The 16240-nt window shown below is 40.1% G+C and overlaps 1 protein-coding gene and 1 long non-coding RNA gene across 5 annotated transcripts in view; one reads left to right on the forward strand and one right to left on the reverse strand.

Moving 5' to 3' along the window:
• The window catches only part of LOC309508127, a 746145-nt gene that overhangs the window by 63410 nt on the left and 666495 nt on the right, over nt 1-16240 (reverse strand). The gene's annotated exons all lie outside the window — the stretch shown is intronic.
• The window catches only part of LOC309507993 (breast cancer anti-estrogen resistance protein 1-like), a 94840-nt gene that overhangs the window by 49735 nt on the left and 28865 nt on the right, over nt 1-16240 (forward strand). For all 4 annotated transcript variants that reach the window (XM_082182485.1, XM_082182486.1, XM_082182484.1 and 1 more), the window contains one exon: nt 10350-11051. In XM_082182485.1, the coding sequence (XP_082038611.1) occupies nt 10350-11051 (702 nt within the window). The remainder of the gene's footprint in view (nt 1-10349; nt 11052-16240) is intronic.

Below are 16240 nucleotides of genomic sequence, written 5' to 3' on the forward strand. Positions count from 1 at the left end.
TGTATCTCAAGCCTCCAGGAGTTTATGGCCTTGTCACTGTTATTGAACTTATGGAATGACTGTTTGTGGTCGCAGTGACGCTCTGTGCTGGAAAGGAATAATCGTGTTCTACTGAAGCCTGTCATTTTTGGATTTATTGTTTGGCGTAGGCAGGATTCTGGACATGTTTGTACAGTGATGAAGGTCCTTTCGCTCAGGGTGAAGATGAAAGTGTTTATAGCACATGCTGTAGTCCTTATGAAAATTCCCTTTGTCCTTGTTACACTCACGTTTATCTTTTTTTGACCGTCCCAGGTCTGTAAATCACGGCGTAAAGATCAGCACATCGGCATTGTGTTGCCGTGGAAAAACATTGGCAGTAAACCAACACTCAGTCGTAGCCTGTAGCTACAAGAAGCTGTTTTTTAAAGAGGGTGTTGCAACCTCACCCTGCCAGGAAAGGAGGGGCAGAGGAGGTGTCTTTTTTTCAGTCAACATGAGTGAAATGGATGGTGAATGTTAAGTTCAGGTAGGTGTGTAGTTGTGTTTCTGTGATGAGCTGTGTGTTTTTAGGATTTAGATGCGATGGTGTGATTTTTGTCTGGCTGTGAATCACAGAGTATGTCTGTAGTGCGTGATGCACCATTCAACAGTGGTGTCTGCATGTGTGTCTGAGTGTTAACTGTACTGAGGACATGAAATGAAAAAGGTAGACAATATGGAAGTGTGACTGTGTGTTGTGAGGTGGGCAGAAGGAATGGAATGTGGGCTAATATCTGTGTTAAGTTGAAGCTGTGGAATGTTTCAGGAATGAAAGGATGGGTCTAGTCTTGCATTGAGAATGTTACAAACACATTGATAGAGCTATCTAAGGGTGTGTTCACACTTCGGTTCGCTTGGTCCGGACCAAAAAAAAAAAAAACCTTTTAGTCCTGGTCCGCTTAGTGTTCACATTTGCATTATCACCAAACCTAAATATACCGAACCTAAAGGCATATGGATATGTTCACAACCTGATTGGTCGGCTTTTATTAAGTATATTTCGTGACGGAACTTACCGAACATCTAGAACAATGCTGTGTGCTGGGCTAAATGCACTCGTTGTATGTGCGTAGCCTGCATATGGTGGTATTTTGACCAGCTGAGAACTCGTGAAGAGCTTATCAAATGTGTAAAGGAGTCAAAATAGTGTCAGGAATCCCTCCGTCACACTCAAACGAAGATCTGTGATGAGACACGGTTCTGAGGCCTTTACCAAACTGTGATGGGCAACATCGTGACTATGGCGAGAAAAAACAGGTATGCTTGAGCTTTCTGTCCCTTTTAGGCTTGCATCTGGTGACATCATGTCCGGTTTTTGGTTCGTTTACATGTCTTTGGTCCGTGTTGTGTTCATATATCATTCGAACCGCACCAGAGTTTATTTGGAAGTGGAACGTGGCAGCGTTCACACTTATTCAAATGACTGCACTAACAGAGCAATCAAAATTTTTATCAAACCAAACATGCCAAGTGTGATCACACCCTTAATGTGACATACCATAGATTTCTTTTATAGTATGGTATGGCAATTTTTTTTGTAAAGAAAAACAAACAATTACATTATAAACGATTTCTATTTCAAATAAATGCTGTTCTTTTGAACTTTTTTAACATTCATTATAAGAAATGTTTTGCGAGCACCAAATCAACATATTAGAATGATTTCTGAAGGATCATGTGACATTGAAGACTGGAGTAATGAGTAATGATGCTGAAAATTTGCCATCAAGGGAATAAATGGCATTTTAAAATATATGAAAATTTTATATTTTAAATTGTAATCATATTTCACAATATTATTGTTTTTACTGTATTTTTAATAAAATAAATGTAGCCTTGGTGAGCATAAGAGACGTAACAAAACATAAAAAATAAAAAATCTTGCCGAACACAATTGAAAAGCACACACTTTATATATATATATATATATATATATATATATAATAAAGTATTCCAAAAATGCTTGGACAAATAAATCCATATTTCTCCAAATTTATGTAGTAAACTGCGACTGTATCATCTGTTATTGTCCTTTTTTTTGCTTAGGTTTGTACATCTCAAACTAAGGATTAATTATGTGCCTCCAAGCCTTTGCTCTTTTCCTCGGCAGGCCTGTTGTTAATACTCAAGTCTGGTCTTGTCTGTTGTAAACTCACCTATATAGTGAAAATAGAGCAGGCCACTGGCCCACTGTTTGTCTCTGCCATCAACCTTCTGTTATTGTCTTCTCTTCTGTTGAGATTTTATGTCCCTTCCTGCGAATAGAGCGGGATTGTGCCCCACTTACATTGTATACTTCCAGCATGATTTAATCTTTTAGACGAGGCATTCATCCAGTTCATATACATCAGAGAAATCTGTTTAAGAGAAACAGACACCTTTTTATGATCTTAAAGGGATAGTTCTACCAGAAAGACTCGGAAGATAAAGTGATGTAACAAAGCATATATTTATTGGCAGCCCGGCAAGCATTGTAAAGTTCTTTGGCGTAGGCCCCGTCCATAGCTCGTAATCCGAGGGTAGCGGATCTGCATCTCCTGCCTGGAGACGAAGGCAGGGGCGCAGCCGACCCCCCTAGAAGGTATGGACAGGACCATCCTGGTGGTGGTGGGGAGGATGGAGGTTGATGTCGCGTCGGCATCTGCGAACTCAAACATGAGTAAGTACCATCTTTTATACAGAAAGTATGAAGACGTGATTGGATAGAGATGAAGGTAATAAGTGACGTAGTGATTGAGTCTTCCTAGCAGAACTTAGCTAAAGCTTCCATTTCATCTAAAAATGAACATTCTGGGGTCATTTACTCACCAGTTTCTGTGGACAGAAATTGAGATGTTTATACCTAAATCATACATTTTTGTAACAGCATAAGCGTTAATAAATTATGACAAAATTACTAGTTGGTCTATTTCTTTGTGACTTTCTTTCCATGTGTGTATCTGTGTGTCATACATGACTGACACAGCTGATAGCGGCAAACGTCCAAACACGCGTCTGGCTGTCTGAGTCACATCTCTGAATCTCAGCTCTGATGACTATCGCTACTGTCTGATACAGCGTCTGCTCCTTGTGTATATGTCTGAAAATGTGTCTACAACAGCTTACCGTTCTTAACTTCACCTGCCTTATAATTACTTCATCCAACCTGCTATTTACGCAACCAGTAAGGCCCTCAAAATAACAACCAGACCGCAAAATATCACCCAAGACTGAGACGCTATATAGATGGGAAAATTGAGAGACCTCTTACTGAGTTGTGCATATGTTCTGGCTACTCAGTTCAGATAAAATGTCTAGCTTTTGTTCTTGTTTGGTCAGGCTCAGGTGTCTTATGTGAACAAAGTGACAGAGACGGCCTTGTTTTGTCTGCAGCGCCCATCTGTTTTTAAACCAATGAAAACTTTTGATGAGGTAGGGAGCGTTCCCTCCCAGAGCTCAGGAGGTGTATGTGTGATGAGAATAGACCCGAGACAGATGAGACTCTATCTTCAATTTGGTGCCAGCGAAAACCATGCCATGAGGGACAGAAGTACAGCCTGTTCAATATGTCAGACTGTACCCGAATGTCGATCAGTAAAACGTGGGAAGAATTTTAGTGTTTCAGTTGAACAATCATCACTCAGGTGCACAGCTTACCTTTCGTTCATGATCGGGCCGTCTGCACTGATATAAAAATTCTGGCAATTCATTTTTGTTTATAGTTTAGGTGATATTTATGTATTTTTTTACATATTTAATTGTTGTCATATTATGGCCGATAACTTATAATGTCTGATATAAAAATTCGATACTACTTTGTAATAAAAAAATAAAAATAAATGTAAACTAAAGTGAAATTAAGCATCACAACATTATGATGTTCAGTATAAAAAAAATTATATTAATTTTGAGATTTGCTAAAGATTACATTTAAAAGTGTTATTATATTAAAAGATTAAATTGCATTAACATTAAAGATTAACTTTATGTGAGCGTGGACATGCACAATAAAAGATCCAATATCGATACGTTATATAGCTGACAATCCAGCATTATTCTAGTATTATGTAAATACTATTGTAGTATATTTTGAATTAGCTTTTATTTTCATATGTTTAGTTTTCATGTTTCATATAACTCTAAATAACTTAAAAGAAATCTGTTTTAGTATTAGTTGTAGTACTTCAGCTTATTCATTCCAGTAGCAGTTAATAGCAAAATAGCCAAATTTTTTATTTTATGTTTAAGTTTTTCATCTAATATGTATATTTTGTTTTATTTCAACTTTATTTCAATGACCAAACATTTTTTTTAATAGTTTTACTAGTTTTAGTTTTAGTTGACAATAACAACACTGTGACAACCGTTATGGATATATTGTACATTTTCTAGTTTACAACAACTCATGTTCATGAGATGATCTATAGCTGTGTTGTAGAGGTGTTCGTAGACTATCTCTGTGTCCTTGAAGCTAATGAGCTCACACACACACTCACAATAACAAACAAAAAAACACTACCTGCCCCCACCTTGCTAACTTTACTAGTGTTTGTCCCATGGGGTCATGCAGAGGCATCAGACAAAAGCACCCCCTCAACACACACAGCAATACAAACACACACACACACACTCATTGACCTGTCTGTACAGAGCGCGCTCCAGCAGCTGCCACATTACCTCTTGTTCAGTGGCTCTGTCTGAATGAAGCGCTCAGCCCCTTCCTTCCTTCCCTCTCTCACAGGTCCACATCCCTCTTTCCTCTCCCCTCCATCCTGTGGAATTCTCTTTCATTCAAAAGATTTCTTCCTCTTTCTCAGTCATTTTTATCCCCATTGTTAAAGAAATAGTTCTCCCAAAAATTTAATTTCTGTTATCATTTACTCACCTTCATGTCAGTCTAAGTATTGCAAAAGTCACATGGACCATTTTGTGCTTTACTTTTATTGTGCTTTTTAGTAATTTGACACCCCCAATCTTCATTCACTTTCATTATATTGAAAAGAGTGATTAGGATATTCTTCAAAAATTCACTTTTGAAAGAGTGAGCAATCACTTTAACATGTGGCCTGCAAAACGCTCTCGCACTCATGACCCTTTTAAATGCAAATGGATGAACGTTTCTTCCTTTGGATGACGAGTTTCCTTTTATTCTCCATTCTCTTCCTCTATCTCTTTCATCCATTCTCTCTGTCTTTCTCCAGAGATAATAAAGTTTAGCATCAGTCTCTGTCTGCTCTTGCCACAGGGAAAGTGTTTGACCTGGACATTTCCATGGTGATGATTGCCAGCGAGAAATGAAGCGAATCTCTCGTCTTCCACTCATCTTATATAAGCATCTTTTCCTGAAACAGTACTTAAATGTTGGCCAGTAACTAGCCTACAGTAGTGTGACAGTAACTCAGCTTTTAGTCAAAACAATAAAGCTTATCCAGTAAAAAAAGCTGCCTTGTAGTGTTTTGAAATGTTATATTTTCTTTAATGTTATGTTTATATTTACAATTTACACACAGATTTATAGTTAACAGCACAAACTGCTCTCTCCTAAAATATATCTTTCTTAGGAACCACTGGGAAGTTAATCGTTTTAGTATGAGTCATAAACTCGTAATAAAGTATACTCATTCTAAGGTATGTTCATAAATGATTCAATGATTCATTTTAGTCCTTTCATGTCATATTTTATGTGGCAAAATTGCTAAATGCTATATTTCATCACCAGTGTTAGGGGTAATGTATTGCAAGTAACGTGAGTTACATAATCAGATTACTTTTTTCAAGTAACTAGTAAAGTTACGCATTACGCATGTATAACTAAATTTATCGGCTTTACTTCTTCAAATAAGTAACGCAAGTTACAGTACTTTGTTTTCCCATTCATTGATTGAACTTTATTTTTCTGCATACTATACTTTTGTGATCCAGAATGGCAGTACAGCTAACAGTTTGTTTGAGCTGCGCCCTCTACTGTACAGGCGTGAATTTGCATTTCCTTCGGCCTGAGGCTTATTCATTTCACTTTTGGTATGAAAGGTCTTTTACATTTGTCAAAAATAGAACTTTTTTTTGTTATTAAAAAACAAACAAGCAAGCCCAGCCCAGGTGAGAAAAAGTAACACAAAAGTAGCGTAATGCATTATTTAACTCAATTGAATTTTTTTTATGAAGTATTGTAACGCATTACTTTCAAAAAGTAATTTGTAACGCTGTTCGTCACTATGTTTTTGACTTGGTTATATAAATTAGTGTTTCTAGTCTCAACAGTAGATTTATTTAAAATTTTCTGTCTCCATGATTAAATTAAATTATAAAACGAAATAATATCTATTTATATATATTTACATAATATACTGTAGGTATTTATAGATATTTAAGAAGCCATCACTCCTTAAGTTACTACAGTGCTAATTGCTAATACAAAGACAACATTGGACAACATAGAGAGTTCAATTCAGCAATCATTGACTCTTATGAGCAGGTTCTTTGAATGAATCAGTCAGAAAGACTCATGAAGTTTGGGCCCTTTTTTTCTTCAAAAGTTTAGTTTGACTGTAGCTTAACTGCATTTAGCGATGAATAGCTCCAAGTATTTTCAAAGCGGCTTCCAATTACAGCTTGATAAATGACGATGTACACCAGAAAACACCCTTGAGGAACCAACTAATTTTCTGTTGTTGTTTAATGCACAGTACTTTAACGTTTTACTTTATAATTGATGGAGATGGAAGGTGTGATTTATCCTGGGCTGTGAAGGCGCTAATAGATCCATTGATCAATAGTCAAATATCCCCATCTCTGTTATTTTCCTTCATTTATTCTCCTGCTGTTGCTTTAATGCTCATGTGCTTGTGTTCTCCTGTGTGCATTTTCAACAAATGAGAAAACATTCACTGTCACAGAGTCATCGACTCGCCCTTACATATAAACCCCTGTGAATCACTCGCTAAACATCCAGTGTCCTGATCGACAGACGGAGAGAGAGAGAGAGAGAGAGACAGCGAATTTTGGAGAAGTGGGAGAGAAACAGAAAGAGACAGACAAAGAGGCTTGGCATACTTTCTATAATGGAGGCAAAGTTCAACAGCTCATGATGTCATCAGTCCTCCAGAGTCTTTTTGCTTGGCAGGAAAATATTCTCGTGAAAAAAGAGAGGCGAATAGCCCAGAAAGCATACAGCACTCCTTTTCTACTGCAATTTGCTTCTGCTTTTTAAAGGCAGAGCAGGCAAGTCAGATAAGACGGGAGAAGAAAGACAGAGACATCAAGTCACAGAAAATTCTTTTCTGAAGGTTTTTTATCCAATTGCTGCAACGGCAACGTCAATCACCTAATTAATTTATTCTTTATTGTCAGCCCAAATCAGGAAAGATGTAACTCTATCCCATTTTAGAAGGAGGAACTGCATCAACCCTCAGCATTTTTGTTAGTACATATTCATTTTATTTTTTATCTATGTGGCACTATTTTTGGATAATTTAGTTAGAATTTCCTGATTTTCTTTGGACCTTACGGATGCAAGCCAAGTGACAAGATTATTCATACCTACTTGATATATTTGTGACAAAATGATTTTAATATTAATGTGGTAAATTGTGACATTGCTTGTCAACCTGTAAACAACTAAACTCTGCTTTGCGTTGTGCCTAGCAACACCCTGCATTGTTCTTTGCTGAATTGACATATTTCCTGTTAAAACAGGAAGCTTGGACATTTTAGGCTTTAGTTAGCTGGTATTATGGGGATTGTCATACTTGTTTTAGAGTGTATTTGATTGTACAAAAATCTGCATAGTGCAGCATAAGCCATCCATATATTACAATATATTCTATTAACATACTGTAATATATTTTTGCTGTTGTATTAGAACAGAAAACATTCTCAGACTGCTCAGCCCTGGTCAGAATGTCTCATTCCTTTGCAAAGACTGCCAAAGAATGGCTTAAACTGCCTGAATGGGAAAAATGGTATTAAAGAGCTCTCTCAGCTGGTCTGAGTGCTTCTCATTATTTTGGTATTGTGTGTATGAATGGATAGAGGAGGCTGTGGAGGTATGCATGCAAGCATTTGTGCATGTACGTTCACGCATTCCTCATCTATGCGTGCATCAGTGCTCTGTGTGTGTATGCGTGTGCCAGCACTACATGGTGACATCTCAACCAGCTGCTCACAGGCAGTAAAGCCTCTCGGGCGCTATTGTGTCCAGCCTCGGTGTCCTCCGGCTTTAAGGGAGACACTACAGGGACTGTCCCTCACCCGGGCAGCACAGGCAGGGCATTCATCTGTCAGATATGCCCTCCGTGAGCCTCTCCTCTCTCTCCTCCAGCTCCGAGCACAGGGACACCATTCATCAGAGCACTGCCACTCTCCACACAGACCTTTAAAACACACAGGGAGGGATTCACGCGGAATGAATTGTGCTCACTGATAGCGTCGTTTCTTTGCTGTCTGCGTTGTTTTGGCACAGAACGACGCAAACGAGACCCTGCGCAATTTGTATGGCACATTTCTAGATATTGTGGGCAGTGAGGAGTTTCTGTGTGTGTACAGAGGTGCAGAATTAGCGTTATACCACAGGGATCCGAAAGGAAGATGTAACTGCAGTTTTTGGCTGCATCCCGTTTCACATCACCTACTATCCTAGATATTATGTTAAAAACAAAGTGCTCAAAATTTGTGAATCAGGTCTTGTGATGTGCCGATGGCATACTCTCTGACAACATTCTCAAAAATACACTTTTACATTAACAGGGAAGTACATGAAAATTTGAGGTGGTAAGGTTTTTTAGATTTTTGCTGAATAAAAGTATTATTTATAGTAATTTTTTTATTAATTTTTTTATTACTGACCCCAAACTATTGAACAGTAGTTTATGTACTTTAGTCTGCAACATAAGTGTGCAAATTGAGAATCAGGCTGTGTGAATTGTCTAGTAAGTAATGGAGAGAAGGAAAGAAAGATGCTTACCTCCTAGTAAGTTCCTACTCATGAGTCTGAAAGTCATAATTATGATGTGAAGTGATTTTTCCCGAAAAAAACGTCCAGCATTTTCTTATTTCTTTCTCTCTTTAAAACTTCCATGACAAACACAGGAAGCTTTTAAGCACTAGTACAAGAGGATGAAGACCACACATTGTGCACTAGACCAAAAATGATAATTCACTTGTGAATTTGATCTTTTTCATGCCGCCACAGAGAATTATGCTATACAAACCACCTCATAAACCAGCTAATTGAGTTGAATTTTCGAACAAGCTTTATTGATATTGCATCAATATACCTGTACCTGCAAGGTCAACATAACTTCACAATGACAACTGCGCAACAAATACTAAATTGCTTCCTCCATGATCCATGAATTGATGCCTCCAGTCCGAAGTGAGTTTCCCACTGATAATCACAACTTTGTGATGGCGTTCATGCGGAGCTCATCTCGTAAATACGATCATTCCTACATGACTCGAAGGCAGCATGTGTCCTGACAGGGGAGGTCTGTTAGTAATCAAGCACCTGCTGGCTATCTGCTGCACTGCATCAATCACCTGTTAGCTTGAGCGCAAAACAGTGAACTCACGGTTGGAGAGCTGTAGATGGGGGTATGTGGGGGACATGGAGCGCACTGTGTTGGAAATTAGCCATTCCTTCCTGTCCTACTGCACAATGGCCCTCTGCTGAATCACTCAATAAGAGAGGGGAGGGTTACAGCAGAATAGTGGAGTGTCTTGATTGAAGCTAAACTCCCCTCTTTCTTTTTTTCGTTGAACAGTTCTAGAGGGTTTCTGCAGTAACAATGACTGATCACAATCAGCCAATCAAGCACTGTGAATTTGTTGAGAGGACAGTTATAGAGTGCTGTTGGTTGACTGTGGCTTTATTAAGATGGGTGATACACGTGTCTATTGGCACAGTGCCAGGCAAAAGTGGGTTTTTGCCAGAGAAAGGGTGGGTGGGACTGGTCCAGGGGGCCGACCTGCAAATATTTGTTTAACTGTCAAAGACCAGCCGCACTTGTGGGTGGCTTTGTAAACGAGAGGACAGATGGAGTCCATGTTGTGTAAATGTGCCGGGAAGGGGTTTGAAGCAAAGAGACAAAATGTAAAAAGCAATGTAGCATTACACTATAGTAACAAGCCTTGTTTACACCTGGTAAGATCTCTGGTGATCTGATCACAAGTGGTGACTACAAACATCACTTATGTTAGTGTTTTACTGCATGTCATGGCAGAATGTTAAAATTAATCAGCATGAATTTAGTGCTGTCCACTTGTGATCACATTGCCAAGAATGGATCCAGGTGTAATATGTGATCATTTGTGAATATAAACTCAACCCTTTTCTCTTTCCTCTCTTGCAGAATGTGTTGGCAAAGGCCCTGTACGACAATGTGGCGGAGTCTCCGGACGAATTGTCCTTTCGGAAGGGCGACATCATGACCGTCCTGGAGCGGGACACGCAAGGCCTGGACGGCTGGTGGCTCTGCTCGCTGCACGGCCGTCAAGGCATTGTTCCTGGCAACCGGTTGAAGATTCTTGTGGGCATGTATGATAAACAGCAACAGCAGCAGTTACAGCAATTGTCGAGCCAACCCAGCCCAACCCAGAGCCTTCTCAACCTGCCTCAGAGTGCCTACAACAAGCTTCCCCCCTCATCCCAGTACACAGCCATGCACCCCGCCTTCACCTCCTCCAGCTCCGCCAACTCGACCAACCCAGATGGAGTCTACATGCTCCCCCCCAGCCATGGCCTGCCCGCCTCCTCCAACCTCTACCAGGTGCCCACCGGCCCCCAACCTCCACAGCCCCAACCTAAAGCCCCCGCTGTGGCACAAAAGCAAAGCCAGGCACAGTACCCTCCCTCCCCGCAGGATGTCTACCAGGTGCCCCCCTCCATTAATGTTCCAAGCCAGGACATCTACCAGGTGCCACCCACTGCAGGAGGGCCGTGTCCCGGGCAGGACGTCTACCAGGTGCCACCCTCTATGAACCAGACACAGGACATTTACCAGATTCCACCATCAATAGAGAGGAGCTGGGACTCTCCCAAACCCATGGGAAAGGTAGGAAAAGATTGTCTTGTATTCACATATATGTAACATATTTTCAGACATTTACTTTCATAACAAACAGAAAACTTGAAAGAAGAAGAATTTTAATTGAATTGAGTTGAATTTTATTTATTCAAAAAGATTGGTTTTGTGGAAACATGATTTTACCTCATAAACTATTCATAATAACTCAAATGTTTTCCTATATACTTTTTAAAAACGTACTCCATATCCAATTATGAACAATTCATTGGGTCATATTATAAAAAACATATAATACATAGCTTTCTCCACTACTGTTTCACTCCATAATACATATTTAGTAAATAAAATAGGAACAGCATTTAATGTTGACCATATTTATACACAAGGACATGTGATGAGAGATAGCCTGGAAAGCATACAGAAAGACTACCTAGAGAAATATAGACAGGGGTGTTTGAGGGAGGAGAGTGTCATAAATAATGCAGAGTTTTTAATGCTGGTGACTGGGCAGTACAGAGTGAGTAAGCACTTTTTTTCGAGTGGTAACTACAGGTTGAAGCTGTGGGCAGTGACGGTCCCTTGAGAGAGTGTTGCAGGCCACTCTTAGGGCACTGAGCCATATGCCACAGCTGCCGCAGTGGCAGGGGAAATGAAGTGTAAAGATGGAAGGTTGAAGTGAGGAGAGGTTCAGCTGCAGACCTGCTCGCTGTTAGCCACCTGTCAAATCTGCTCTACCTACAGCCATAAAGATAGAGAAATGACTCAGTGTCACTGGTAAATGTTTCGGATTACACTATTTGGCTCTTTGTGAGTGCAATATCTACAAAGTGATTTTAAAAATCCTTATATAGTCATACATTTCAGGAACAGTTTTGGAAAAATCATGGAAATGTACCATGTGCCATGGTATTTACATGATATTCCAAGGTATCTCAAAGAATACCATTCTTACCATTCCAAACCATGGCAATTTTTGGCATGTTTTAGTTTTTGTAAAATAGTTGGCATGGTTTTTGTTGTCGTTGGTAAAATGGTTCTGTCAGCCAGGAATTTGAATCAATATGACACTGGTGGAAAAGTAAATGAAAAACCATCCTGCCCTTGAAACTGAAAACAATAAAAGTTTAATACCTCAACAAGATGTGAATTCTTAGAAGATTTCTGATTCTTCACATTTTGTAAGTAGTTGACAGTCAGTTGAATGTTGGTAGAGTCTGTGCTGCAAACCCAACGGCTAAAGGATTGATACTGATGGCAGTGACCCAGGAACTTGGGGTGGTGGTGGCGCAATGGATAAGACACATGCCTTTGGTGTGAGAGACCCGGGTTCGAATCCACTGTGAGACACCAATGTGTCCCTGAGCAAGACACTTAACCCCTAGTTGCTCCAGAGGCGTGCGACCTCTGACATATATAGCAATTGTAAGTCGCTTTGGATAAAAGCGTCAGCTAAATGAATAAATGTAAATGTAAACTTACTAAACACCCTGAATACTGCAGTGAGGGGGAAGAGATGGTGTGGATCAGAAGTCAAAGCCAGAGTGGATTCCAGTGAGGAGCGCAGTGCTTACGTTCTTCAGGATTTGGTGCTGCATTGAAGCCAAATATATTGCAGTATCACTGCTTCCAGAATATTCTGTCATTGCAGTTTTCCATCTTTGCTAGAGCAGTTGATAGTTGACGTCACTTCAACGCAATCTCACAAAGTTCCATTATAAGCAATAAAGCTGCCAACAATGCTCAATAAATCTCTTACTTGCTTTGTGTCTAAACTTTGTTTGTTAATGGGGGTTTTGCGAGCCTGCATAACTCAGCACTGAATAAAACTCTGGTGTTTTGAGCAGTGAGTGGATTCTGACTAACTTAAATAGGCTACCACTGATTGGCCATTGCGTTCAAGACATCAACAACTATGTTTGTGATTGGCTACATTGCTCACCGCTGCAAAAACACATTGTAAATAGATGCAATATTAACGTTCTCTTTGGCACTGGAGCATTTGCCAAATCTGTTTCGCCAATATATTATTACAGTATGAACTGAGGGAGTTCTTGCTTTTATTCTCTCGCCCCCCCTGCAGAACCGGGCCTGAAAAGAGAACTAGGAACAAGGAAACTAGACCTCTATTATCATGTCCTTCCGTGATCATTCTCAGAAGCATTAGTTTCTGTTTGCAATGCTTGTCTTGAGGTTTTCCTTTCGTGAGTTTTATGAGGGGAGATTTTGATGTGTTTTCTTAACGTCCTCTATTATGATTACTTGTCCTTGTGCCCACAGTCCCTCCATCACTGGCAGCTTTTCATTATGTGATAAGAGTGAGAGAGAAGAGGATGGATACACACACACACACACACACACACACACACACACACACACACACACACACAGCAGAGCGCTAAAAAACCCTTTATACTTTTGCTCTGCTTAATAAAGGAATGTATTTCAAGGCAGAAATACTCCAGTCAGTTAATTCTCTCAAGGCTCATGCATAACTAAATAACTGGCAGCAGTGTGTGTGTGTGTGTGTGTGTGTGTGTGTGTGTGTGTGTGTGTGTGTGTGTTATGCTTATATTACTATTCTATTTTTGATCAAATAAATGCAGCCTTTGGTGAGCAGAAAAATTTATTGAAACGGTGTAAAATTCTACCTACTCCTAATCTTTAAAACAGTAGTGTTCAAATATTTTCAGATATTTAAGTTGTTTGAAAGAGATAGACTTAATTATTGATTGTGGGAGTGGATGGTCACTGTTGAACTCTTTTCCAGTGATTCCTGTTTTCTTTGTAACAGCAACTTCTCATATCTCTCTTTGGGACCATAGGTAGTGTAGTTTTTAGAAATGTTGTTATAAATCCTACTGTATGGACAGACTCACTCATACTGTGTATACTGTGGATATGTGGATACTGTGGCAGCAGTAAGGAGTTATATGATCATTGTGGAAGGGGTCAGGGTTAGGAGTGAGGAATTGTGATAAAGCAGCTGGAACAACAGCGCTGTGTGTCACATCAAAGACATGCGCAGGCAGGGTGTGTCAGCACGCGACCCACAAAGCCCTCGCACGCTTCTCCAACGGGCAGGAGTTTAATTCCTCCCTTACTTTCCCCTGTCTGAATAAATCATCATGGACTCTTATTTATGGAAGTCATTTCACATTGTGCGTTAGATTGCAAGAAATGACAAATAATAGCCATAATTGAGAGAAATAAAGTCTCGTAAAGTAGCAATTATGAGAAACACAGTCACAATTACCATATGTTTTGTTTACTACCAGGTGGAATCGAGCTTCCATAACCATTTGCATTTGCTAAAAAGCTAAACTCAGTGACTCACATCAATAACATTTTTGATAAGAATTAACACTAAACATTATGGCATGCTTCAATCAAAAAATTCTTACGAAATATGACCGTAATACCGGATGTGACCTTCAGTTGCAAAAATAAGATTTGTACATGTTTGTGACTCACCGCTCCTAAGACTCGCCCTGGTGTCCTGCTTACACATTAACCAAAGTGAGCTTACACTATCAACTCAAGTTGCACATTGACCATTAGAGTAAATAAAACTGACGGATGAAGAAAGATTTGAGCGTAAGCTTGTTCGTCCGGTTTAGGGCCATGTGAGCGTGTCACAAAGAGGGTTTGTGGGTGAGGTATTTAGTTCTATTATGGATGCAGTTGAATGGACAGTGAAGAGGGGCAGCAGAGGTGGAGAAAGAGTCTGGTCTTATCTCTTTAATAGCCCCTGCTATAGCCGTTCGCTATGCTGGAGAGATAGCTGGGGTTTATTAAGGCAAGGTGTACTGGGAAACAGGAAGGGGGTGATGGCAAAGGCTAGATTGAGATTCTGCTGTTAGTTTGCCGCACTGCCTGTTCTGAAAGTAAATGTGTAATCTTTGGAGACTTAGTTGAGGCTGCTCACCTGATCAGGCAGGGGAGAGGAGGGAGAGGGAGGAGGTGCTGGCTTGGCTTATCTGCAGGACCAGGCAGGCAGCGTTTAGAGGAGAGGGAGGGGAGAACATTGTGAGGAGAGAGAATAAAGGAAGACCAGAGGGATCGTAGATCCAAACTCCACTGACACATTCACGGAGCTACATCGGTATGGAGAAACACGTTAGTTTAACATCTGCTATCATAATGTTATCAATGTGTTAAGCAATGTTATGAGTGAATTTCAAGCATCATTTTTACAGCACTGAAGGGCACTGCTGAGAAGGAATGCTATAACCGGGCCATTCCAGCAAAAGTGAGCCATGGAATGCTGTCACCTAGTCACATTAGCAAAGAGTTAGATGATGACATTTCCTCACTGAAGCCTGTGGTTATTTGCATCTCTTGCTCTTGTGCACTCAAGAAGTATCATCAATTTCTTGAATATTCCCCTTTGTTTTAGCCTGGGAAAACCCAGACAACTTCCGGCAAATTTAGATTTGCTCTGCAAGTGGTCTGGCAAAGAGCTCATTCAAGCCCATTTCTAATCCCTCGAAATCGCGGCACCAATCAGAAATGTTGGGGCGGGCTTTACACGATGACGATCGCTCTGATTGGTTTTAGGTCTATCCAATTGCGCAGGCCAGGCGCAGCAACTTTTAAATGCATTATTATATTAAAATTGCAAACACATGAGGACAGTCTCCATGAAAGACCCACTGGCAGATGAACGTGCTACTACATTTCTCTCCGAAACGGTAGGAAATGAAACTGTAGAAAATAAATGATTTTAACTGTGACAAGATGATTGACAGGGCAGTTTATGTGACAGGATGCACGCGACAGATCCGTCCGATAAAGATGACAAAGTAGTATGTCCCAAAGCTTGCCTACTTTTTTGCTACACATTCAAAAGTAAATACCTTTTCTTCACAAAAACAGTACATACTTTTATGGCGTAGTGTAACTTTGGCGAATTTGGACGCAGCATATGGCTTTACACGATGACGATCGCTCTGATTGGTTTTAGGTCTATCCAATTGTGCCCAGAGGCATTTGAGCGACCGTCCGTTGGTGACGCCCCTTTTGAAATGAGTTATTAATGAAGCTTTGCCAGACCATAACTCAGTTACTACTGAGAATGGTCTGGTTTTAACCAGGCTACCTTTGTTTGCCATTGGTTGACCAACTGGTAGTTTTGCCCCAAACTCACGCATTGGTTGAGCCAATGGCACCCCCTGTGTCAGAATATGCCTACTTCCTTACTATTTAGTAGGCAAAAA

The sequence above is a fragment of the Leuciscus leuciscus genome (genome assembly GCF_965113295.1).
Source record: "Leuciscus leuciscus genome assembly, chromosome: 10".
Lineage (NCBI taxonomy): Eukaryota > Metazoa > Chordata > Actinopteri > Cypriniformes > Leuciscidae > Leuciscus > Leuciscus leuciscus.